Below are 24,182 nucleotides of genomic sequence, written 5' to 3' on the forward strand. Positions count from 1 at the left end.
CTGATCTTACCAAGACATCTGCCCTCCATGCTCACCCACTCCCATCTCCATGAGAGCAGATCAGATCTCACATCTAGCCATGCCTCTCCTCCCGTAACATCCTCCAGGGGTCTCCAGTGCCCTTAGAGGAAGCCCGAACTATTCCATAGGGTCCCACCCTGCACCCTGCCCACCTCCCAGGAGCCTTTCCTTGCACTCTCGTCCAGACACCCCAACTCCCCCAGGGCCTGCCCACCTCAGGCCCTTTGCAGTATCGTGCCCTCCTCCTCCAACACTGTCCTCCCTTGAGGCCACCCCACCTTGCTAACTTTCTCCTTGTCCTTCAGATTTCAGCTCCTCAGACTCCATAGGGAAAGCCCTCCCTGACTCCGCCAACCAAGATGGGTCTCTTTGCTTTCGGACAAGATCAGGTGGATTCAGGGTGTATGGCCATAGACTCTCTTTGCTTTCAAAGGAAAAAAAAATAGGTTCTTTCAGAGTACTTTCTGAGCTGGGCATGGTGGCTCATACTTGTGATCCTAGCACTGTGGGAGGCCAAGAGAGGAGGATCGCCTGAGCCCAGGAATTCAAGAACAGCCTGTTCAACAAAGTGAGACCTTATCTCTACAAAACATTTTTTTAAAATTAGCAGCTGGGGCTGGGCTCAGTGACTCACGCCTGTAATCGCAGCACTTTGAGAGCCCAGCACTTTGAGGCTGGAAGGTCAAGACCAGCCTGAGCAACATGAAGAAACCCCCATCTCTACTAAAAATACAAAATTAGCTGGGCGTGGTGGCGCATGCCTGTACCCCCAGCTACTCAGGAGGCTGAGGTGGGAGGATCGCTTGAACTCAAGAAGTTCAAGGTTGCAGTGAGCCAAGATCGCACCACTGCACTCCAGCCTGGGCAACGGAGTCAGACTCTGTCTAAAAAAAAAAAGTACTTTTCAGCCGGGCATGGTGGCTGAAAAAAAGTACTTTTTCTTTTTTTTTTTTTTTTGAGATGGAGTCTCGCTCTGCCGCCCAGGCTGGAGTGCAGTGGCGTGATCTTGGCTCACTGCAAGCTCCGCCTCCCGGGTTCACGCCATTCTCCTGCCTCAGCCTCCCGAGTAGCTGGGACTACAGGCGCCCGCCACCTCGCCCGGCTAGTTTTTTTGTATTTTTTAGTAGAGATGGGGTTTCACTGTGTCAGCCAGGATGGTCTCGATCTCCTGACCTCGTGATCCGCCCGTCTCGGCCTCCCAAAGTGCTGGGATTACAGGCTTGAGCCACCGCGCCCGGCCCAGAATTTGTTGAAGATGGCATGAGACTGGGGGAGAGAGAAGGTGCAGATGATGCCAGGGTTGCCGCATATGACAGTGTGAGTATCTGATTATCCGCTGTCTTCCCCACTCTCCTGTGAAACCTACGAGGGCAGGAGCTGTGCTCCTCAAGCCACAGCCAGCACCCAGCACTCGCTCCCGGGCTCCAGGCCAACTGCCCTAGTGGAGAATGCGCTGTGTTACTCCATGCGGCCACCAGGGGTCAGCAGAGCGCCGCCCTGCCGAGCCATGGCCATCCCGGGAAGAGAATTAAAGCCCGGATGGCGACTTTTTAGGAAGAAGGCCAGATTAGAAGGAGAAGCAGCAGGCACTGCTGAGGAGGAGACGGGTTTTGAGAAAAAAAGGCTGGAAGCGAAGTGTCCCAGGAGTTGGCCAAAAAGCAGGTGAATGAGCTGCTGTTTCTGTCATTGCATCCGTCCACCCATTTATTCCACCATTCAGTCACAGGCCACTCAGGGCCTTGCAGGGCCAGGTGAGAAGCTCAAAGTGTATCCTGAGGGCACTGGGGAGACCAGACTGGGTCCGATTTGCAGGAGCTGAGAGGAGGGAAGAAAGTAGGGATTCAGGACATGCAAGCTCACGGCTAACCTGCCTCCCAGGTGGGCCTGAAGAGCATGCAGTTAACATAAATGTTAGCAAAACAAATAATATTGGCCGGGCACGGAGGCTCACACCTGTTATCCTAGTGCTTTGGGAGGCTGAGGTGGGAGGATTGCTTGAGGCCAGGAGTTCAAGGCTGCAGTGAGCAACGACTGTGCTATGCACTCCAGTCTGGGAGACAGAGCAAGACCCCATCTCTACAAAATATACAAAAAGTTAGTCAGGCGTAGTAGCACACACCTGTGGTCCCAGCTACTTAGGAGGCTGACATGGGAGGATCACCCGAGTCCAGGAGGTAGAGGCTGCAGTGAGCCGTGATCACATCACTGCACTCCAGCCTGGGTGAAAGAGTGAGACCCTGCTTAAAAAAAAAAAAAAAGGATTCCAATAATATTAAATTAATAAAGGCTAAAACTCACTGGACCCTTACGAGGTAGCAGGTCTTGTTTTAATGTTTTCACCATCAATTTTCTTTTTTTTTTTTTTTTTTTTTGAGACAGAGTCTTGCTCTGCCACCCAGACTGGAGTGCAGTGGTGCGATCTCTGCTCACTGCAACCTCTATCTCCCAGGTTCCAGTGGTTCTCCTGCCTCAGCCTCCTGAGTAACTAGGATTACAGGCATCTGCCACCATGCCTGGCTAATTTTCGTAATTTTTTTAGTAGAAATGGGGTTTCACCGTGTTGACCAGGCTGGTCTTGAACTTCTGACCTCAAGTGATCCACCCGCCTCAGCGTCCCAAAGTGCTGGAATTACAGGTGTGAGCCACCGCGCCTGGCTCGTTTTTTGTTTTTGAGACAGGGTGTTGCTGCGTTGCCCAGGGCTGGAGTTCAGTGGCACATTCACAGCTCACTGCAGCCTCAATCTCCTGGGATCAAGAGATCCCCCTGCCTCAGCCTCCTGAGTAGCTGGGACTACAGGTGCGCACCACCACACCAGGCTAATTTTTGTATTTTTTTTGTGGAGACAGGGTTTCACCATGCTGCCCAGGCTGTTCTCGATCTCCTGGGCTCAAGTAATCCTCCCTCCTTGGCCTCCAAAGTGTTCAGACTACAGGCGGGCGCCACCTCACCCAGCACTTTTCTTCTTTTTTTCTCTTTCTTTCTGTCTTTCTCTCTCTCTCTCTATTCCCCTCCTTCCCTTCCTACCTCTCTCTCCCTCCGTCTCTTCCTTTCTTTCTCTCGCTTTCTTTCTTTCATTTTTTAGAGACAGGCTCTTGCTCTGTCACCCAGGTTGGAGTGCAATGTTGCAATCACAACTCACTGCAACCTCAGACTCCTGGGCTCAAGCGATCCTCCCACCTCAGCTTCCTAAGTAGCTGGGGCTGCAGGTGCACACCACCACATCTGGCTAATTTCTTTAAAAAAAAAAAAAAAATTTGGAGGCCAGGTGCAGTGGCTCACGCCTGTAATCCCAGCACTTTGGGAGGCTGAGGCAAGCGGATCACGAGGTCAGGAGCTCGAGACCAGCCTGACCAACATGGTGAAACCCCGTCTCTACTAAAAATACAAAAATTAGCCGGGCATGGTGGCACACGCCTGTAATCCCAGCTACTTGGGACGCTGAGGCAGGAGAATCGCTTGAACCCAGGAGGTGGAGGTTGCAGTGAGCCGAGATCGTGCCACTGTACTCCAGCCTGGGCGACAAGAGCGAGGCTCCATCTCAGAACAACAATAACGACAATAAAAACTGTAGAGACGGGGTCTTGCAGCCAGACAGGTTGGCTCACACCTGAAATCCCAGCACTTTGGGAGGCCAGGCAGGTGGATCACTTGAGGTCAGGAGTTCAAGATCAGCCTGGCCGATATGGTGAAACCCTGTCTCTACAAAAAATACAAAAATTAGCCAGGTGTGATGGTGCATGCCTGTAAGCCCAGCTACTCGGGGGGGCTGAAGCAGGAGAATTACTTGAACCTGGGAGGCAGAGGTTACAGAGAACCAAGATCATACCACTGCACTTCAGCCTGGGCAACAGAGCAAGACTCCATCTCAAAAAAAAAAAAAGAGAGAGAGATGGGGTCTTGCTATATTGTGCAGATTGGTCTTGAATTCCTGGGATCAGGCAATTCTCCTGCCTCGGCTTCCCAAAGCACTGAAATTACAGGCATTAGCCACAGTGCCTAACCTTGCCTTTTCTTTCCATTATATGTTTGTTGAATGAATGAGTAGTGCCTTTGGAGACAGAGACTGGGTGGGGAGTGCCAAGATTTACAGAATTCCCATTCTGCCACCTCAGGAGAGAAGGATGACCCAGCCCCACCCCTCTCAGTGATAAATGCTAAAATGTACTTATGACTTGTGAAATGCATGACACAGTACTAAGCATGCTACACGCATGCACATCAGCCCCAGGAGGTCTGTGATGTCTGCTAGCCCGGCACATAGTAGATACTCAATAAATAATGGTTGGTTATATTTTTGTTTGTTTGTTTTGGTTTTGGGTTTTTTTGTTTTTGGTTTTGTTTTGTTTTGTTTTGTTTTGTTTGAGACAGAGTCTCACTTTGTCACCCAGGCTGGAGTGCACTGGTGTGATCTGAACTCACTGCAGCCTCTACTTCCCGAGTTCAAGCAATTCTCCTGCCTCAGCCTCTCGAGTAGTTGGGATTACAAACGTGTGGCACCTTACCCAGCTAATTTTTGTATTTTTAGTAGAGATGGGTTTGCCATATTGGCCAGGCTGGTCTTGAACTCCTGACCTCAGGTGATCCACCCACCTCGGCTTCCCAAAGTGCCGGGATTACAGGCATGAGCCACCACACCCGACTTTCTTTTTTTATTTTATTTATTTATTTATTTTTTAGACAGAGTCTGGCTCTGTTGCCCAGGCTGGAGTGCAATGGCATGATCTTGGTTCACTGCAACCTCTGCCTCTGGGGTTCAAGCGATTCTTCTGCCTCAGCCTCCCAAGTACTTGGGATTACAGGCAGGCGCCACCACACCCGGGTAATTTTTTATTTTTATTAGAGATGGGGTTTCTCCATGTTGATCAGACTGGTCTCGAACTCCCAACCTCAGGTGATTGGCCCACCTCAGCCTCCCAAAGTGCTGGAATTACAGGTGTGAGCCACCATAGCCGGCAGATAAATATTTGTTGAATGAATTCATTGAATGCTGACAGCAACTCCACGAGGAATGCCTTGGGGCTTGTTTTCCTATTACTTATCTATTAATAAGCATTTGATTGAAATCGTTCCCACACCATACATTTTAAGCGTTTAAAGTTGTATTTAGCAGAGTCAGTGGTTTTTAGCATGTTCAGGGGTTTTTAGCATATTCACAGACTTGTGCAACCATCACCACAGTCAATTTTAGAACATTTTCATCACCCAAAAAGCAAGCCTGCAACCATTAGCAGTCACTCTCCATCCCCCGGTATTAGTTTGCTGGGACTGCCAAAACCAAGGATCGCAAACTGGGTGGCTTGAAAAAACAGAAATGTCGGCCGGGCGCGGTGGTTCAAGCCTGTAATCCCAGCACTTTGGGAGGCTGAGACGGGCGGATCACTAGGTCAGGAGATCGAGACCATCCTGGCTAACATGGTGAAACCCCGTCTCTACTAAAAAATATTTTAAAAAACCTAGCCGGGCGAGGTGGCGGGCGTCTGTAGTCCCAGCTACTCGGGAGGCTGAGGCAGGAGAATGGCGTGAACTCGGGAGGCGGAGCTTGCAGTGAGCTGAGATCCGGCCACTGCACTCCAGTCTGGGCGACAAAAGCGAGACTCTGTCTCAACAAAAAAAAAAAAAAGGAAAAACAGAAATGTTTTCTCTCGCAGTTGCCAGAGGCTGGAAGTCCGAGATCAATCAGGGTGTCGGCAGGGCTGGTCGCTTTTTTTTTTTTTTTTTCGTTTGAGATGGAGTCTCACTCTGCTGTCCAGGCTGGAGTGCAGTGGCGCAATCTTGGCTCACTACAACCTCTGCCTCCCAGATTCAAGCAATTCTCCTGCCTCAGCCTCCCGAGTAGCTGAGATTGCAGGTGTGTGCCACCACGCCTGGCTAATTTTTTTATTTTTAGTAGAGACAGTGTTTCCCAATATTGGCAAGGCTGGTCTTGAATTCTTGACTTCAAGTGATCCACCCACCTTGGCCTCCCAAACTGCTGGGGTTACAGGCTTGAGCCACCATGCCCAGTGAGGGTTGGTTGTTTCTGAGGCTGTGAAAAAGAATCAGTCAGTCTGTAATCCCAGCACTTTGGGAGGCCGAGGCAGAAGGATCATAAGGTCAGGAGTTTGAGACCGGCCTGACATGGTGAAACTCATCTCTACTAAAAATACAAAAATTAGCCGGGCGTGGTGGTGCACACCTGTCATCCCAGCTACTCAGGAGGCTGAGGCAGGAGAATCGCTTGAATCCGGGAGGCAGGGGTTGCAGTGTGCCGAGATCGTGCCATTGCACTCCAGTCCGGGCGACAGAGCGAGACTCCATCTCAAAATAAATAAATAAATAAATAAATAAATAAATAAATAAATAAAATCAGTCTCAGGCCTCTCCTCTGGCTTCTGCGGGTGTGCTGCGCAGTTTGGCGTCCCTTGGTTTGTAGAGATGTCACCCCGAACCCTGATCTTGCCTTCGCCTCTGCATAGCCCTCATTTTTTTGAGACAGAGTCTTACTCTGTGGCCCAAGCTGGAGTGCAGTGGCGGAATCTCAGTTCACTGCATCGCCTCCTGGGTTCAAGCGATTCTCCTGCCTCAGCTTCCTGAGTAGCTGGGATTACAAGTACCCACCACCACGCCCGGCTAATTTTTGTATTTTTAGTAGAAATAGGGTCTCTCTATGTTGGCCAGGCTGGTCTCGAACTCCTGACCTCAAGTGATCCGCCTGCCTCAGCCTCCCAAAATGCTGGAATTACAGGCATGAGCCACCGTGCCCTGCCTAAGTTTTATTTTTATTTTATTTTTTGGAGACAGAGTCTCGCTCTGTCACCCAGGCTGGAGTGCAATGGCACAATCATGGCTCACTGCAACCTCTTCCTCCTGGGTTCAAGCGATTCTCTTGGCTCAGCCTCCCGAGTAGCTGGGATTACAGGTGCCCATCACCACACCCAGCTAAGTATTTTTAGTAGAGACAGGGTTTCACCATGTTAGTCAGGGTGGTCTCAATCTCCTGACCTCGTGATCTGCCTGCTTCGACCTCCCAAAGTGTTGGGATTACCGGCGTGAGCCACCGCACCTGGCCTAATTTTTATTTTTTTGAGACAGGGTCTCACTTTGTCACCCGTGCTGGCGTGCAGTGCTGTGATCTCAGCTCACGGCAGCTTTGACCTCCCGGGCTCAAGCAATCCTCCCAGCTCAGCCTGCCGAGTAGCTGCAATTACAAGCAGTACCACCGTGCCTGGCTAATTCTTTAATTTTTTTGTAGAGACGGGGTCTCACCATGTTGCCCAGACTGCATTCCCTATTTGTTTAAATCATGGACTACATGGTACAAACGAGAGAGCGCACAAAACACATCTGACTGAGAAAATAATGAAATGGCCGTCCAGGAACCCCCCATCAGCATTAAGACCTAGGCTGTAGCTCCCTGGCCGCACCCACTGTGTCCCCTTTCTCTTGCTCCAGATTCAATCACTCTTCTCAATCTCACGTTACTCATTCTCTTTCTTTCATTATTCTTTTTTTTTTTTTTTTTTTTTTTTTGAGATGGAGTCTCACTCTATCACCCAGGCTGGAGTGCAGTGGTGCGATATTGTCTCACTGCAACCTCCGCCTCCTGGGTTCAAGCGATTCTCCTGCCTCAGCCTCCTGAGTAGCTGGGACTACAGGCATCCGCCAACACACATCCAACTAATTTTTGTATTTTTAGCAGAGACGGGGTTTCACCATGTTGGCCAGGATGGTCTCAATCTCTTGACTTCATGATCTGCCCGCTTAGGCCTCCCGAAGTGCTAGGATTACAGCCTGAGCCACGGCGCCCAGCCGAGTTTCCTCTTAAGGAGAAGGCTCTCTTGCCTGTAATCCCAGCTATTCAGGAGGTTGAAGTCATAGAATCATTTGAGCCCAGGAGTCTGATATCAACCTGGCCAGCAGATCAAGACCCTATCTCAAAAAAAAAAAAATTAAATTAAAATGTAAAAATTAGGCTGGGTGCAGTGGCTCATGCCTGTAATCCCAGCACTTTGGGAGGCCAAGATGGGTGGATCACTTGAGTTCAGGAGTTTGAGGCCAGCCTGGCCAACATGGTGAAACCCCGTCTCTACTAAAAATACAAAAATTAGCCGGGCATGGTGGTGCATACCTGTAATCTCAACTGCTCGAGAGGCTGAGGCAGGAAAATTGCTTGAATCCAGGAAGCAGAGGTTGCAGTGAGCTGAGATCGCGCCACTGCACTCCAGCCTGGACAACAGAGTGGGACTCTGTTTCAAAAAATAAAATTAAATAAAATTAATTTAAAATTAAAATAATAATTATACACCCATTACAGGCCAACATAAATATTTTATGAAAAATGTATTTTACAATTAAAAAAACAGTTAGTGAAGGGAATGGCATTCTTTTACATTTTTGCAAATCTCTTTAATGTCTAGCTTAATGGAAGATGGCTGGACCTTGGGCCGTGCACCGTGCTTACGCCTATGATCCCAGCACTCTGCGAGGCCGAGGTGGGAAGACTGCTTGAGGCCAAGAGTTCAAGACAAGCCTGGGCAACATAGCAAGACCTCTTCTCTACAAAAAAAAGAAAAAAGAATAATAGAAGAAGATGGTTGGACCTCACGGCTCCTTCTGCATTTGGTCTGTTGTAATATCACACATCAAGCAGCATCTGGAAATCTCCACCAGACAACAGAATGAAGTGAAAAAGACAGAAAATGTCTCGTTATGAAAATTTGTCCCAGCACACCCAAGAGGCTCTCAGGGACCAGTTCTCAGGTCACATCGAGACCTTCTGGGTAAACTTATTTTATCTTCACTATGATGCTATGAGGTGAGTACTAGAATTAAAATATCCTCATTCTACAAGGGAGAAAACAAAGGCCCAGAGAGGTGGAGTTACTTGCCCAGAGTCACACAGCAGTAAGTGGCAGAGCTGAGGTTTCAACCCCACCATTTAGACTCTTTTGTTTTTTGAGATGGAGTCTTGCTCTGTCACCCAGGCTGGAGTGCACTGGCCGGATATCAGCTCACTGCAAGCTCCGCCTCCTGGGTTCACGCCATTCTCCTGCCTCAGCCTCCCGAGTAGCTGGGACTACAGGCACCCGCCACCTCGCCTGGCTAGGTTTTTTTTTTTTTTTTTGTATTTTTTTTAGTAAAGACGGGGTTTCACCCGGTTAGCCTGTATGGTCTCGACCTCCTGACCTCGTGATCCGCCCGTCTCGGCCTCCCAAAGTGCTGGGATTACAGGCTTGAGCCACCACGCCCGGCCAGACTCTTAACCTCAACAAAATCCATGCGTAGGCCAGGCGCGGTGGCTCACGCCTGTAATCCCGGCACTTTGGGAAGCTGAGGTGGGCAGATCACAACGAGGTCAGGAGTTCGAGACCAGCCTGACCAACATGGTGAAACCCCATCTCTACTAAAAATACAAAAATTAGCCAGGTGTGGTGGCATGCGCCTATAATCCCACCTACTCAGGAAGCTGAGGCAGGAGAACCACTTGAACCTGGGCAGTGGAGGTTGCAGTGAGCCGAGATCCTGCCACTGAACTCCAACCTGGGTGACGGAGCGAGACTCCATCTCAAAAAAGAAAAAGATCCATGTGTATGTGCAATCATAAATAAATACAGGCTTGGCGACATAGCTCACACCTATAATCCCAGCATGTTGGGAGTCTGAGGCAGGAGGATTGCTTGAAGCCAGGAGTTCAAGACCAGCCTAGACAACATAGCTAGACCCTCTCTCTACAAAACTTGTCTTTTTTTTTTTTTGACATGGAGTCCCACTCTCACCCAGGCTGGAGTTTAGTGGAGTGATCTCAGCTCACTGCAACCTCCGCCTCCCAGGTTCAAGCAATTATCCAGCCTCAGCCTCCTGAGTAGCTGGGACTACAGATGCACTCCACCTTGTCCAGCTAATTTTTGTATTTTTAGTAGAGATGGGGTTTCACCATGTTGGCCAGGCTGGTCTTGAACTCCTGACCTCAGGTGATCCACCTGCCTTGGCCTCCCAAAGTGCTGGGATTACGGGCATGAGCCACTGCACCCAGCCAACAAAACTTTTTTTTTGAGACGGAGTCTCGCTCTGTCGCTCAGGCTGGAGTGCAGTGGAGCGATCTCGGCTCACTGCAAGCTCTGCCTCCCGGGTTCATGCCATTCTCCTGCCTCAGCCTCCTGAGTAGCTGGGACTACAGGCGCCCACCACCATGCCCGGCTAATTTTTTGTATTTTTAGTAGAGACAGGGTTTCACCATGTTAGCCAGGATGGTCTTGATCTCCTGACCTCATGATCCTCCCGCCTCGGCCTCCCAAAGTGCTGGGATTACAGGCGTGAGCCACCGCGCCCGGCTTTCCAACAAAACATTTTTAAGAAATAGCTGGGTGTAGGCCGGGCGCAGTGGCTCAAGCCTGTAATCCCAGCACTTTGGGAGGCCGAGACGGGCAAATCACGAGGTCAGGAGATCGAGACCATCCTGGCTAACACGGTGAAACCCCGTCTCTACTAAAAAAAAAAAAAATAGAAAAAACTAGCCGGGCGAGGTGGCAGGCGCCTGTAGTCCCAGCTACTGGGGAGGCTGAGGCAGGAGAATGCCGGGAACCCGGGAGGCGGAGCTTGCAGTGAGCCGAGATCACGCCACTGCACTCCAGCCTGGGCGACAGAGCGAGACTCTGTCTCAAAAAAAAAAAAAAAAAAAGAAATAGCTGGGTGTGGTGGTGTGTACCTGTAGTCCCAGCCACTTGGGAGGCTAGGTGGGAGAATCTCTTGAGCCTGGGAGTTCAAGGCTGTAGTGAGCAGTGATTGTGCAGCCTGGGTGACAGAGTGAGAAGACTGTGTCTCAAAAATAATTAACTAATGAATGGCACGAGTGCACCTCTCATGGCTGGCATAGCACCCACCCAGGCTGCACAGCCAGGAAGTGCTGTCAGGAGATAGGAGCCCATGATCTGAGCTTGAATCCTTGCCCTGAAACCCTAGCAAGTCTCTCTGGGGACAAATAGGGAACTATTGTCTGAGAGGCCACTATCACCAGGCTATATCACTTCCCCATGCCTCAGTTTCCCTAGTTGTAATATGGGTCTAGTAACAGAGCCCATCTCAGAATCTTGCTATAAAATAAAGTATTAGGCTGGGCGCGGTGGCTCACACCTGTAATCCCAGCACTTAGGAGGCTAGGAGATCAAGACCATCCTGGCTATCACGATGAAACCCCATCTCTACTAAAAAACACAAAAAAATTAGCCGGGTATGGTGGCGGGCGCCTGTAGTCCCAGCTACTTGGGAGGATGAGGCAGGAGAATGGCGTGAACCCAGGAGGTGGAGCTTGCAGTGAGCTGAGATCGCCACTGCACTCCAGCCTGGGTGACACAGTGAGACTGTCTCAAATAAATAAATAAATAAATAAATAAATAAATAAATAAATAAATAAAGTATTAGCAGAAAATAAGCACTCCCTAAGTTTTTTTTTTTTTTTTTTTTTTTTTTTTTTTTTTTTAATTCTTTTTTTTGAGACGGAGTCTCGCTCTGTCACCCAGGCTGGAGTGCAGTGGCCGGATCTCGGCTCACAGCAAGCTCCGCCTCCCAGGTTCACGCCATTCTCCTGCCTTAGCCTCCCGAGTAACTGGGACTACAGGCGCCCGCCACCTCGCCCGGCTAGTTTTTTGTATTTTTTATTAGAGACGGGGTTTCACCATGTTAGCCAGGATGGTCTCGATCTCCTGACCTCATGATCCGCCCGTCTCGGCCTCCCAAAGTGCTGGGATTACAGGCTTGATCCACCGCGCCCGGCCCCTAAGTGTTAACTATGAGGATCATGAATGAGTTTGTGTGTTCTTGCGAGCAAGTGCACAGGAGTGTTTGTGTGTGCCTCAGTTTCCCCATCTGCCCAACCAAAGGCCAGCATGTGCTCCCTGCAAGCCCCTGACTGTGTGCCTCTTCTAAGATCCCCTGCTCCATTTTCTTTTTCTTTTCTTCTTTTTTTTTTTTTTTTTTTTGAGACGGACTCTTTCTGTCGCCCAGGTTGGAGTGCAGTGGCGGGATCTCAGCTCACTGCAACCTCCGCCTCCCGGGTTCAAGTGATTTTCCTGCTTCAGCCTCCCGAGTAGCTGGCACTACAGGTGCCCACCACAACACCCGCCTATTTTTTGTATTTTTAGCAGAGACGTAGTTTCACCGTGTTGGCCAGGCTGGTCTTGAACTCCTGACCTCAGGTGATCCACCCGCCTTGGCCTCCCAAGGTGCTGGGATTACAGGTGTAAACCACCGCGCCCGGCCCCCAGCTCCATTTTCATTCCCCATGTTGAGGTCAATGTGGAGGCTTTTAGGTGCCTGGAGACCCCCATGCCAGGCAGCATCCTGAGAACAGGAAGTGGAGGCTGCATGTAGGGAACGAGCTAGGAGAAGTGTAGGACCTCCCAGCAGACTGAAGAAGGCCTGGCTTGGACACCTGCGTCCCTGTCTTCTGTGCGAGGTGCTACAACCCCTCAGTTCCCATTTATGATCTAATGGGGAGCTTGGATGTCAGGGTTCCCGTCCCTGCGGCGGGGGATGGAGATAAGACGCCAGGATCCTGGTCTCTGGAGCTCCTTAGAGGGCTGGATCCTGGTCCCTGACGAGGGAGGAGTATGTCCCCCTTGTAGGGCGGGTTGGGTTTGGATGCGAGGTCCCAGCCCTGTGTGGGGAGAGTGTGCTGACACCCAGGGTTCTCTCGCGGAAAGGGAGGGTCTCGAATTTGCATCCCTGGAGGGAGCACTGATGTCTGAGTCTCCACTCGTACAGGGGGCTCGGGTGCAGGGTACCCGTCTTGTCCCGAGGGGCTTCTGGGGCACTAGCTGCCTCCTGAAGGGGTGTAGAGACAGTGCCCGGACTCCGGTGTTCCCCTCTTGGGGTGGGGAAGCTCCGATCCGAGGTTCTCATTCTGACCCCCGACGTTACCGTGGGGCGAGGGAACTCGGACCCCAGGGTAGCTGGGCCCCCTACCAGGGAAAAGCGAGCGGGGCGGGTCCGGGGGCGGAGACGCGGCGGGCGGGGCTCCGGCAGACCCCGCCCCCGCCCGCCAGCGCTGGCCGCGCGTCTCCAAGTCTGCGAGGCCGAGGTGGGCGCCGAGAGCCAGGCGCCACAGCCCGCGCGTCTCGCTGCGCCCCGCGCGCCCCGGGGTCTATGGAGCGGCCCCTCCACGCCGCCCGGCCGGCCCCACGCCGCGCCCGGAGCTTGCTCTGCGGCCAAGTAACCGGACTGGCGGTCCTGCGGGTAGGGGAAGCTTGCAGGCTGGCAGGAGGGGGACTTCTGGGTCCCGGAGGAATGGGGGGCTGGAACTCCAGTGTCCTGGGGGCTACGGGGTCGGGACGAGGGTATCCCGAGGCTGGGGGAAGGGGCGCACGGGTGTTTGGGTCCTGGAGAAATCTGGGGCTGGGAGACCTGGACGCGGGGGTCTGGGGCATCTGGACACCTGGCTGGGAGGTTTGGGGGCGGCCTGGTACCTGCATTTAGGGGGTGTTCTGAGCGCCTGGTCCTGGAGGAATGAAGACCTAACTGCAAACGTTCCTGGTTCTAGGGCATCAGGAGACCAGGACACCTGGTCCCTGCGTGTCGGGTCAATCCTGGGGGCGTCCTGGGGCAGAAGCTGTGGCGGCTGCGTCTGGGTCTGGGGCTGGGGCTGGCGCGCCGGGGTCTTCAGGGAGGAAGTTGTGGTCGTGGGGCTGTGGCGGTCCGGACACCTGGCGCCACCCCGAGAGGCTGGGGGTGATCCCTGGGCAGGACACAGGATGGGGGTCCCTGCCCTCTGCCCCCTGCCTCCTTAGCCCAGCCAGGGAAACAGACTGCAGATTCGCGGAGTCAAGACTCCGGTGATGGGCTTGGGGGGCGGGTCCCCGGGGCAGAGGGCTCCGGGGGCTGGAGCGGTGCGTACCTGGCCCGGGAGGCGCCCGCCCCCCGCCCGGCTTGGGCATGCTTGGCACGCAGCGCGCGGGCCGGTTCGATCCGTATGCGCGCCGCGTGCGCCCATTGGTATGCGGGAGCCGGCCCGGCGCGGGCGTGAGGCGGGCGCGCTGGCGGGCGGCGCGGGGGAGGCGGCGGCGGGGCACGTCCTCACCCGGAGCGCCAGCCCCGGGCCGGCTAGGGTGGGAGCTGCGGCCTCTGGACCGAGGCCTCCAGGGAGGGGAAACTGAGGCACCATCCAGCCCCCGTCCCCAGCTCCTTGCTGGGACCCTGAGCCCCGCACGGATCTCAGTTTCCCTAGGTCTCCCGAGGGCACTGAGCGCTGCCTCTGACCCCCTCCTGCTGCAGGAGACTCGGGACTCGGAGCCCGCCTAAGCAAGCCCCCCGGAGATGGCGGCCCCCTATCCCGGCAGTGGCGGCGGAAGCGAGGTCAAATGCGTGGGAGGCCGCGGCGCCAGCGTCCCGTGGGACTTTCTACCCGGGCTGATGGTCAAGGCGCCGTCCGGACCATGGTGAGCAAAGCCCCGCCCTCCTGGCCGCGGCCCCGCCCCCGGGGAGGCGTCCCCGGGACCAATTCACACCCGATGTTCTGTCTCCATGCCAAGGGGCAGTTCACACCCAGCTCCCTGCCCCGCCCCTTGGGGCTGGGTCTTACCTTGAGTTAACTACCGTCCTGAGCCCGCTCTCCTGCGTTCAGCTTCTAGTCCCAGTCCTCAGAATTCACGCCCAACATCTTTAATCTCTCGCCCTTCCTCCTCCTTCCCCCAAGAATTGACACTCGAGGTTCTGTCCCTGGGCCGAAGTGTAGAATCCACACTCCGGTCTGCTCCCACCTGCAGAGGTGCAGAATCCACTCCCAATGTCCGGTCCCGTTCCCAAGGCCCCGGGAGGCGGGGCTCGCCCCCAGTTCCCACGCCCCTGAGCCCCGGGACCCCGCAGACACCTCCTCCGCGCCGCCCGCCCAGCCTGCAGGCGCAGCGCAAGGAGAAGTCCCGGAACGCGGCGCGCTCGCGGCGCGGGAAAGAGAACCTGGAGTTCTTCGAGCTGGCCAAGCTTCTCCCGCTGCCCGGCGCCATCTCGAGCCAGCTGGACAAGGCTTCCATCGTGCGCCTCAGCGTCACCTACCTCCGCCTGCGCCGGTTCGCCGCGCTGGGGGCGCCGCCCTGGGGGCTGAGAGCCGCGGGGCCGCCAGCTGGCCTCGGTGAGTGCGCATGCGCGGTGCAAGGGTCCCAGGGCCCCGGTGGCCAAGTCACTGCAGCCCGGGTCTGAGCTGCGGATCTGCCCTCTCCCAGATGCTTGTCTCTGGAGTCAGCCAGGACTTTTGCGTGCCCCTATCAGGTGGCTTCTGCTCTTCAAGCCTCAGTTTATTAAACTGTCAAATGGGCGCCAGAGGTTGGGAAGATTTCGTGAATTCTGCCCTAAACAAGGTCCTGGCAGTGCTAGGGATCACTGGTAAATGCTATTCCTGTATTTTATTAGGAGAGAGGAATCATTATTACAACCAAAGAGACTCCCAGCTGCATGAGCGGGACAGAGGAGACCCACCCTGACTTGGGACGCCCACTCGCTAATGGGCGAGAGACCCTGGAGCCAGACCTGAGGGGCCCCAGAGGGGACGCAAGGACTGTACAGTCTGGGCCCCCAGTTGGAGGAGCAAGAGGGAGATAGTATGATGTGGCGGATGAGATGGGGAACTTCGGGAAGATGCCCCATGTTGCTGTCGCCGCGCAGCCACCCCCCAGATTTGCCACCCCGGGCAGGTCGCCTCACTTCTCTGTGCCTTAATGTGAAGTGGGACAAACGGTCCAACCTCCCCCAGGGGGCTGAGCAGAGAATCAACCAGGTCATATTTGCAAAGTCCCTGGAAGTGCCTAGCTCAGAGCAAGCCACCGCTATGCTGCCAATGCTGTTAGCAGCAGTGACCTGCAGGGCTGCTGGAGGGGTTCGGGACGTGGAGGAGGGGGCGGTGGGGGCTGCCGCTTTTGGAGCATTTCCTGCCTGTCTGGCACTTTTCTGAGCGCTGGGATCCAGCAGGAGAAACAAACTAGACAGAAGTCCCTGCCCCGGAGCGGCTGGCATCCTAGTGGCCAAGGCAAATAAAGAAATAGGCAAAGTAGTATAATCTAGAATATGTAAAAATATAAACTCTGTAAGATACAGATAAATATCTAAGTTTATTATTATTACTCAGACTTTATTATTGAGACATAGAAGTGTTGTTATGTTGTTATTATTACTTCTATTTTATGTGTTTGTTACAGCTTTGCGGTTATGAGGATAAGGTGTGAGTGGTGTTTATCTGAAGTCTCAGGGCACCCCAGGCTACCCCTGTCCCCACCCCTCCAGGAGAAGAGGGTGTCCTTAGGGTGGGGTTGGAGGGGCTCCAATTCCCCTCCTGCCCCGTCCCAGGGGAAGAGGGAGGAGAGAAAATAGCATTGATTAAGCTCGCAATAAATCACCATTTAAATTTAAATAATCCGGCTTCCCAGGCGGTAATTAGGCGAATTGACTGGCGCGGAGAGAATGCGGCATTAGCGCCGCTGATTACTGTCATTACCGCGAACAACATGTGCGCCGGCGGGGGATAAACATCTTGTCTATTGTCCCCGAGCTGGAGGGGGGGAAGGCGGGGGCTAAGAGAGCCCCGGCGGCGTCCAGCCCCCCATTACCTGGATGGGCATTCCGGGGCTCAGAGGCATCAGGGGCTGGCTGAGGTCACAGCACTGACGTGGCACAGCATGGACTTAATCGACCCCATTTGGGCCACGGTGCCAAGTGGAAGTAGGGTCAGGACAGTGTGGGGGTGCTTGGTACTGCGTGGACTCCTATAGTCCCAAAATTGGGAAATCGGGGATCAGGGGCATTTCTAGCTCTACAGAGTCCCTAACAAGAGGCCAAGCACCTGCTTCCATAGTTCAGAGGAGGAGCTGAGGACAGCGTTTTAGCTGAAGCCACAGAGCAGAGCAGTCGGTCACACTCTCTGAAGGGGAGGGGACTCCCATGCCCTCCTCAGTAATAAGCTGGGCACCATGGCTCACATCCGTAATCCCAGCACTTTGGGGAGCCAAGGTGGGAGGATCGCTTTAGGCCAGGAGTTCGAGACCAGCCAGGGCAACATAGCAAAACCCTGGGCAATATAACAAAACCCTGTCCCTACAAAAATAAAAATACTGGCCGAGTGAGCGCAGTGGCTCACGCCTGTAATCCCAGCACTTTGGGAGGCCAAGGCGGGCAGATCACGAGGTCAGGAGTTCGAGACCATCCTGGCCAACATGGTAAAACCCCGTCTCTACTAAAATACAAAGAATTAGCTGGGCACGGTGGCATGTGCCTGTAGTCCCCGCTACTCAGTAGGCTGAGGCAGGGGAATTGCTTGAACCCAGGAGGCGAAGATTGCAGTGAGCCGAGATCGCGCCACTGCACTCCAGACTGGTGACAGAGCAAGATTCTGTCTCAAAAAATATATAAAATAAAAATAAATAAATAAATAAATAAATAAGTCAGGTTTGGTGGCGCCCGCCTGTGGTCCCTGATACTGAAGAGGCTGAGGTGGGAGGATTGCTTGAGCTGAGGAGGTTGAGGCTGCAGTGAGTCGTGATCGGGCCACTGCACTCCAGCCTGGGCAACAGAGCAAGACCCAGTACCTAAAATAATAACAACAATAGTGATCATATAGAATGTATGCATCAGACCCTGTGATAAGCCCTGTATACAAAATAACTCTTTTTCAGAGGGAGGCACTATCATGGTTCCCAAGTTACAGATGTGTTTGCCCAAGGTCACACAGCTGGGATTCAAACCCAGATGACCTGGCCCCAACCTCTCAACCATCATATGTGGTCTGTAGGTCTACAGGAATGGGTTCTAGGTCTCTGCCTCGCTAAGCCTCAGTCCACCATCTGCGAAATGGGACAACAGATGTTTGAGTCTAGCCCTGAGCGTCTGAGTCTGGAGAGGAGACAGCCTAAATCTCACGTCAGCATCCCCCATTCCTTTTTTTTTTTTTTTTTTTAACGCAGTTTTGTTCTTGTTGCCCAGGCTGGAGTGCAGTGGTACAACCTCTGCCTCCAGGGTTCAAGCAATTCTCCTGACTCAACCTCCTGAATAGCTAGGATTACAGGTGCCCGCCACCACGCCCAGCTAATTTTTTGTATTTTTAGTAGAGAGGGGGTTTCACCATGTTGGCCAGGCTGGTCTCGAACTCCTAACCTCCTTATCCTCCCAAAGTGCTGGGATTGCAGGCATGAGCCACCGCGCCCGGCTTTTACGGCCTTCTTTCTTCCCATAGCACTTATTGTCATCTGACACTCTGTATTTATCTTGTTATTTTGTGTCATTCACTAACAGCCCCTTGGTTGCTGAGCCTGGAATAGCATCTGGGACACAATGAGGGCTTACTAAATTGTTGAGTGACTGTGGCAGTTGAGGGAAGGAGGGGTGACATCTTTATTTATTTATTTATTTATTTATTTATAGACGGAGTTTCACTCTTGTTGCCCAGACTGGAGTACAATGGTATGACCTCGGCTCACCGCAACCTCCACCTCCTGGGTTCAAGTGATTCTCCTGCTTCAGCCTCCCTAGTAGCTGCGATTACAGGCATGTGCCACCACGCCCGGCTAGTTTTGTATTTTTAGTAGAGACGGGGTTTCTCCATGTTGGTCAGCCTGGTCTCGAACTCCCGACCTCAGGTGATCCACCCGCCTCAGCCTCCCGAAGTGCTGGGATTACAGGCATGAGCCACCGCGCCTGGCCCTTTTTAAATTTTTTTGAGACAGGGTCTTGCTCTGTCGCCCAGGCTGGAATGCAGTGGTACAATCTTGGTTCACTGCAGCCTCTGCCTGCTGGGCTCAAGAGAGCCTCCCACTTCAGCCTTCCAAGTAGCCAGGACTACAGGCACATGCCACCACGCCTAGCTACTTTTTGCATTTTTTATAGAGACGAGGTCTTACCATGTTGCCCAAGCTGGTCTCACATTCCTGGGATCAAATGATTTGCCAACCTTGGCCTCCCAAAGTGTTGGGATTACAGGTATGAGCCACTGTGCCCAGCCAGCGGGTGACTTCTTAGCTCACAGGTCAGGCACAGCCTCGCTGAGGAAGTAACTTTTTTTTTTTTTTTGAGACAGAGTCTTGCTCTGTCACCCAGGCCGGAGTGCAGTGGTGCGATCTCGGCTCACTGCAAAACCTCCACTTCCCAGGTTCAAGTGATTCGCCTGCCTCAGTCTCCCAAGTAGCTGGGTTACAAGCACATGCCACCATGCCCAGCTAATTTTTGTATTTTTAGTAGAGACAGGGTTTCACCATGTTGGCCAGGCTGGTCTTGAACTCCTGACCTCAGGTGATGCACCCACCTCAGCCTCCCAGAGTGCTGGGATTACAGGTGTAAGCCACTGGGCCCAGCCAAGGAAGTAATCTTTGAGCTGAGGCTCCAAAGAGGTGTGGGAGCAGCTGTGAGAAAAGCTGGAAGAGAGTGGCTCAGCAGAGGGAACAGAAGGGGCAAAGGCCCTGAAGCAGGCAGGGATCAGCTTGCTGGGTGCAGAGCCTCATGCACAGTGGTAGGGGTTTGGATGTTACCCGCAGTGAGAGGGGAGTCACGGAGGTGGTGAGGGCGGAAGTAGGAGCCCAGTGAGGATGAGGGTGTGGTGGGCAGCTAGACTGGGCTGGGGCCATGGGTGGTGGGACACAGGTGACATGGTCAGGTCCAACCCCTGAGACTTGCTTAAAATGCATGTGGGTGTGAGAGACACAGAGGGCGGCCTCCAAGAAACCACCAGAAAAGGCAGAGGTGCCCTGATGTTAGCTGTAGTCATACTGAAAAGAAAAGCACCTGTAAAAGCACTCAGCTCACACCTGTAATCCCAGCACTTTGTGAGGCCGAGGTGGATGGATCACCTGAGGTCAGGAGTTCGAGACAAGCCTGACCAATATGGTGAAACCCCGTCTCAACTAAAAATACAAAAATTAGCCATCTGTGGTGGTGTGCACCTGTAATCCCAGCTACTTGGGAGGCTGAGGCAGGAGAATCGCTGGAACCTGGAGGCAGAGATTTCGGTGAGCTGAGATCGCGCCACTGCGCTGCAGCCTGGGTGTCAGAGTTAGACTCCGTCTCAAAAAAAAAAAAAAAGAGAATGGTGAATGGTGGCATGACTCCCAGTATTAGGCACCTACTGTATGCACTATCCTATTCAGCTCTATCACTGTAGACCAGTTTTACAGATGAGGCTGAGGAAAGTAAAGGCAGAGGTGACCCGGCACTGCCCCACCCCATGGTGCTCACCCCCATGCAGCCCTCAGACCTGCAGCGCTTTGACGATGGGGCATGTGAAGGACCCCTCTCCCCGACTTCCCTGGGTGATGAAGCCCCAGCCTCTTCTCTCCAGGACCCAGGGTCAACACATCCCCTCAGGGCAGTTGAGAAGGGCAGGTGACAGGGGAGACCTGGGAACCTGGAAGAGGTCTTGGCTTCTGCCTTTGCCCCTGGTCCCCCCTCTCCACCCAGTTTCCCACTCTCTCTGCCCCTGGGTCCCCCTCTCTCTGCCCCTGCGTCTCCCCCACCAACTCTGCCACCAGGTCCTCCCTCTCTCTCCCACCAGGTCCCCCCCTCTCTGTCCCTGGGTCCCCCTCTGTCTGCCCCTGGTCTCCCATCTCTCTGCCCCTGTGTCCCCCCCTCTCTGTCCCTGGGCCCCCCTCTGTCTGCCCCTGGTCTCCCATCTCTCTGCCCCTGTGTCCCCCCTCTCTGTCCCTGGGCCCCTCTGTCTGCCCCTGGTCTCCCGTCTCTCTGCTCCTCATGCTCCCTTTCTGTGCAGGAGATGAGGACACTGAGCAGGCTCTGATAAGAACCACAGCAAGTGTTTGTTAAATGGATGAGCGATGTTTGGGTTCTGGACATGGGAGGGCGGATGTGGAAGTGCTGAAAAGTCTCCTGCTGAATGTGGGGGACAGGGGAGTGGGGACATTTTGAGGGGAGAGGGAAAGGAGGAAACAGTGGGAGGCACCGGGGAGTTGGTGGGATCGGGAGGTGGAGGCTGGGGGTAAAAAGACACATCAGTCAGTGATCAGAAGGAGTCTCTGGGGGTCCCCTTCACAGGGCACTGGACCCGTGTATGGGAAAGAGCAGGCCCCCAAGCCCCCCCCAGCACAGCCCCCAGTCCCGCCGTGCCCGTTAATGTTGTTAATTGCAGCGGTTCAGTCTGACCCAGGCTGATCCTGGGAGAGGGAAAATGAAGGAATTAGCAAAAATGACAGGGGAAAATTGCGACAATTAGCAGGCAGCATTGTTCCTGCCTGTCACCCGGCTGGTTCCGAGCTGTATCTTGAGGGAGGGGGTCCCCGTCACCCCCCCAGCCCCCCAGTAATTGTTCCTGGAGCTCCAGGCGGAGGTGGAGGCAGGGAGGAACAGCCAGGAGGGTGTGGGGTACTCCCAGGAGGAGGAAGCTCAGCCCAGACACTAGGGGGCTGGGGATGCGGGGGCTGCGCGCCCATGGGGGAGGGGCGGGGTTTTGCCGCCTGGTGTTTTGATGGTCGGATAATAACAATAGTAATCACACTATTAATACCAGTCCCGGCTCTGTGCCGCAGCATCTGCTTCTGCCAGGCCCCAGCCAGGCCCTTTCTGTCTGTTAAGTGGACTGAATGTGTGACCAGCCTGGGAAGTCACCGCTCCTGGCAAACCCGCTTGACAGAGGAGGACACTGAGGCACAGGGAGACAGAGAGGCTGGTCCCAGGGCACACAACCAGGGAGGGGAAGTGCTGGGGCCTGACAGGAGACCTGGTGCCTTAGCCCCATAAGAAGCAGGCACTTGGCTGGACGTGGTGGCTCACGCCTGTAATCCCAGCACTTTGGGAGGCCGAGGCGGGCGGATCACGAGGTCAGGAGGTCAAGACCATCCTGGCTAACACGGTGAAACCCCGTCTCTACTGAAAATACAAAAAATTAGCCAGGTGTGGTGGTGGGCACCTGTAATCCCAGCTACTCGGGAGGCTGAGGCAGGAGAATGGCGTGAACCCGGGAGGCAGAGCTTGCAGTGAGCCGAGATTGCGCCACTGCACTCCAGCCTGGGAGACAGAGTGAGACTCCGTCTCAAAAAAAAAAAAAAAAAGGAGAGAGAATTCTATGTTAACTTATTGAGAAACCACCAAATTGTTTTCCATGGGGGCTGTACAATTTTACATTCCCACCAGCAATGTACAAGGGTTCCAGTTTCACCACATCCTTACCAATACTTACTTTCTGTGTTTTTTTGTTTTGGTTTGGTTTTGTTTGTTTTTTGAGATGGAGTCTCGCTCTGTCGCCCAGGCTGGTGTGCAGTGGCATAATCTCGACTCACCTCCTGGGTTCCAGGGATTCTTCTGCCTCAGCCTCCTGACTAGCTGGGATTACAGGTGCATGCCACCACGCCCAGATAATTTTTGTATTTTTAGTAGAGTTAAGGTTTCACCATGTTGGCCAGGCTGGTCTCAAACTCTTGACCTTGTGATCTGCCCACCTCGGCCTCCCAAAGTGCTGGGATTACAGGCGTGAGCCACTGCGCCTGGCCACTATCTTGTTGATGCTAGCCATCCTAGCGGGTGTGGAGTGGTGTCTCATTGTGGTTTTGATTTTCATTTTCATAATGACTAATGTTGAGTATCTTTTCATGTGCTTATTGGCCATTTGTATATCATCTTTGGAGAAATATCTATTTAAGTCCTTTGCCCATTTTTAAAAATATATTTTTTGTAGAGATGAGGTCTCACTGTGTTGCCCAGGCTGGTCTCGATCTCTTGGGCTCAAGCAATCCTCCCACTTCAGCCTCCCAAAATGCTGAGATCACAGGTATGAGCCACTATGCCTGGCCCTTTGCCTTTTTTTTTTCCAAGACGGAGTCTCACTCTGTCACCCAGGCTGCAGTGCAATGGCTGTAACTCAGCTCATTGCAACCTCCGCCTCCTGGGTTCAAGTGATTTACCCTGCCTCGGCCTCCCGAGTAGGTGGGATTACAGGCACCCGCCATCATGCCTGGCTAATTTTTGTAGCAAATTTTTGGGGTTTCATCATTGCGGTTTCGTAGAGAAATTTTGGGGTTTCATCATATTGGCCAGGCTGGTCTCGAACTCCTGACCTCAGGGGATCCACCCACTTCGGCCTCCCAGAGTGTCGGGATTACAGGCATGAGCCACCGCACCGGGCCCCTTAGCCCATTTTTGAATTGTCTTTTTGTTGTTGAGTTGTAAAGTCTCTATCTCCTTCTATTCCTTTATATCCCTCTGTCTCTGTCTCTCAGTCTCCTCCCTGCCTCCTTCTCATCCTTCAGGTCTGAGCTCAAATGTTCCCTCCTTCAACAGCCCTTACCCCATTACTGTCCATTTTGTACCACCTATTTCATTCTCCATAACACTGGCCACAAAAGGTAATTCTGTATTTGTTAGTTTCTTTCTTTTTGTCTTTTTTTTTTTTTTAAGAGATGGAGTTTCACTTTGTTGCCCAGGTTGCAGTGCAGTGGCATGATCTCGACTCACTGCAACCTCCGCCTCCCAGGTTCAAGCGATCCTCCCACCTAGGCTCCTGAGTAGCTGGAATTACAGGCCCACGCCACGACATCCAGCTAATTTTTTTGTGTTTTTAGTAGGGACAGGTTTCACCATGTTGGCCAGGCTGGTCTCAAACTCCTGACCTCAAGTGATCTGTCTGCCTCGGCCTCCCAAAGTGCTTGCATTACAGGCATGAGCCACCTCGCCCAGGCTGTTGGTTTCTTTTCTTTCTTTCTTTTTTTTGAGACGGAGTCTAGCACTGTCGTCCAGGCTGGAGTGCAGTGGCGTGATCTCGGCTCAATGCAACCTCTGCCTCCCAGGTTCAAGCAATTCTCCTGCCTCAACCTCCCAAGTAGCTGAGACTACAGGCGCCCACCTCCACACCCGGATAATTTTTTTTATTTTTAGTAGAAACGGGATTTCACCATATTGGCCAGGCTGGTCTCGAACCCCTGACCTTGTGATCCACCCGCCTCGGCCTCCCAAAGTGCTGGAATTACAGGTGTGAGCCACCTCACCCAGTCTGTTGGTTTCTTATTTATTGATTTTTATGGGATCCCTAAGCAGAGATGTTAGTTTCTTCCTTGCTGTTCAACTGTCCCTGGTCTGAGAGCCCAGTAGGAGTGCGGGGGTTGCTGGGCTGTCCTGGTCGCCATTGCACGCCCAGCAATGCCTAGTGCAGGACCATAGGGAGAGTAGATATTCAGGGAGTTTTTGTGAATGAATGGGTGGACGAATGAATGAGTCCCTC

General features: G+C 53.2%; 1 protein-coding gene across 6 annotated transcripts in view; it reads left to right on the forward strand.

Moving 5' to 3' along the window:
* The first annotated feature begins 8,405 nt into the window (after positions 1–8,405).
* Positions 8,406–24,182, forward strand: part of LOC105478595 (neuronal PAS domain protein 1) — a 28,919-nt gene continuing 13,142 nt past the window's right edge. The window contains exons 1-3 of one of the 6 annotated variants that reach the window (XM_011736058.2): positions 8,406–8,816; positions 14,267–14,430; positions 14,884–15,119. In XM_011736058.2, the coding sequence (XP_011734360.1) occupies positions 14,309–14,430; positions 14,884–15,119 (358 nt within the window). In that variant the 5' untranslated portion in view covers positions 8,406–8,816; positions 14,267–14,308. Of the gene's footprint in view, positions 8,817–13,060; positions 13,232–14,210; positions 14,431–14,883; positions 15,120–24,182 lie in introns of those variants that run through there. The other 5 variants (XM_011736057.3, XM_071087239.1, XM_071087241.1 and 2 more) reach the window with 5 other exon arrangements.

The sequence above is a fragment of the Macaca nemestrina genome, chromosome 20 (assembly GCF_043159975.1).
Source record: "Macaca nemestrina isolate mMacNem1 chromosome 20, mMacNem.hap1, whole genome shotgun sequence".
NCBI lineage: Eukaryota > Metazoa > Chordata > Mammalia > Primates > Cercopithecidae > Macaca > Macaca nemestrina.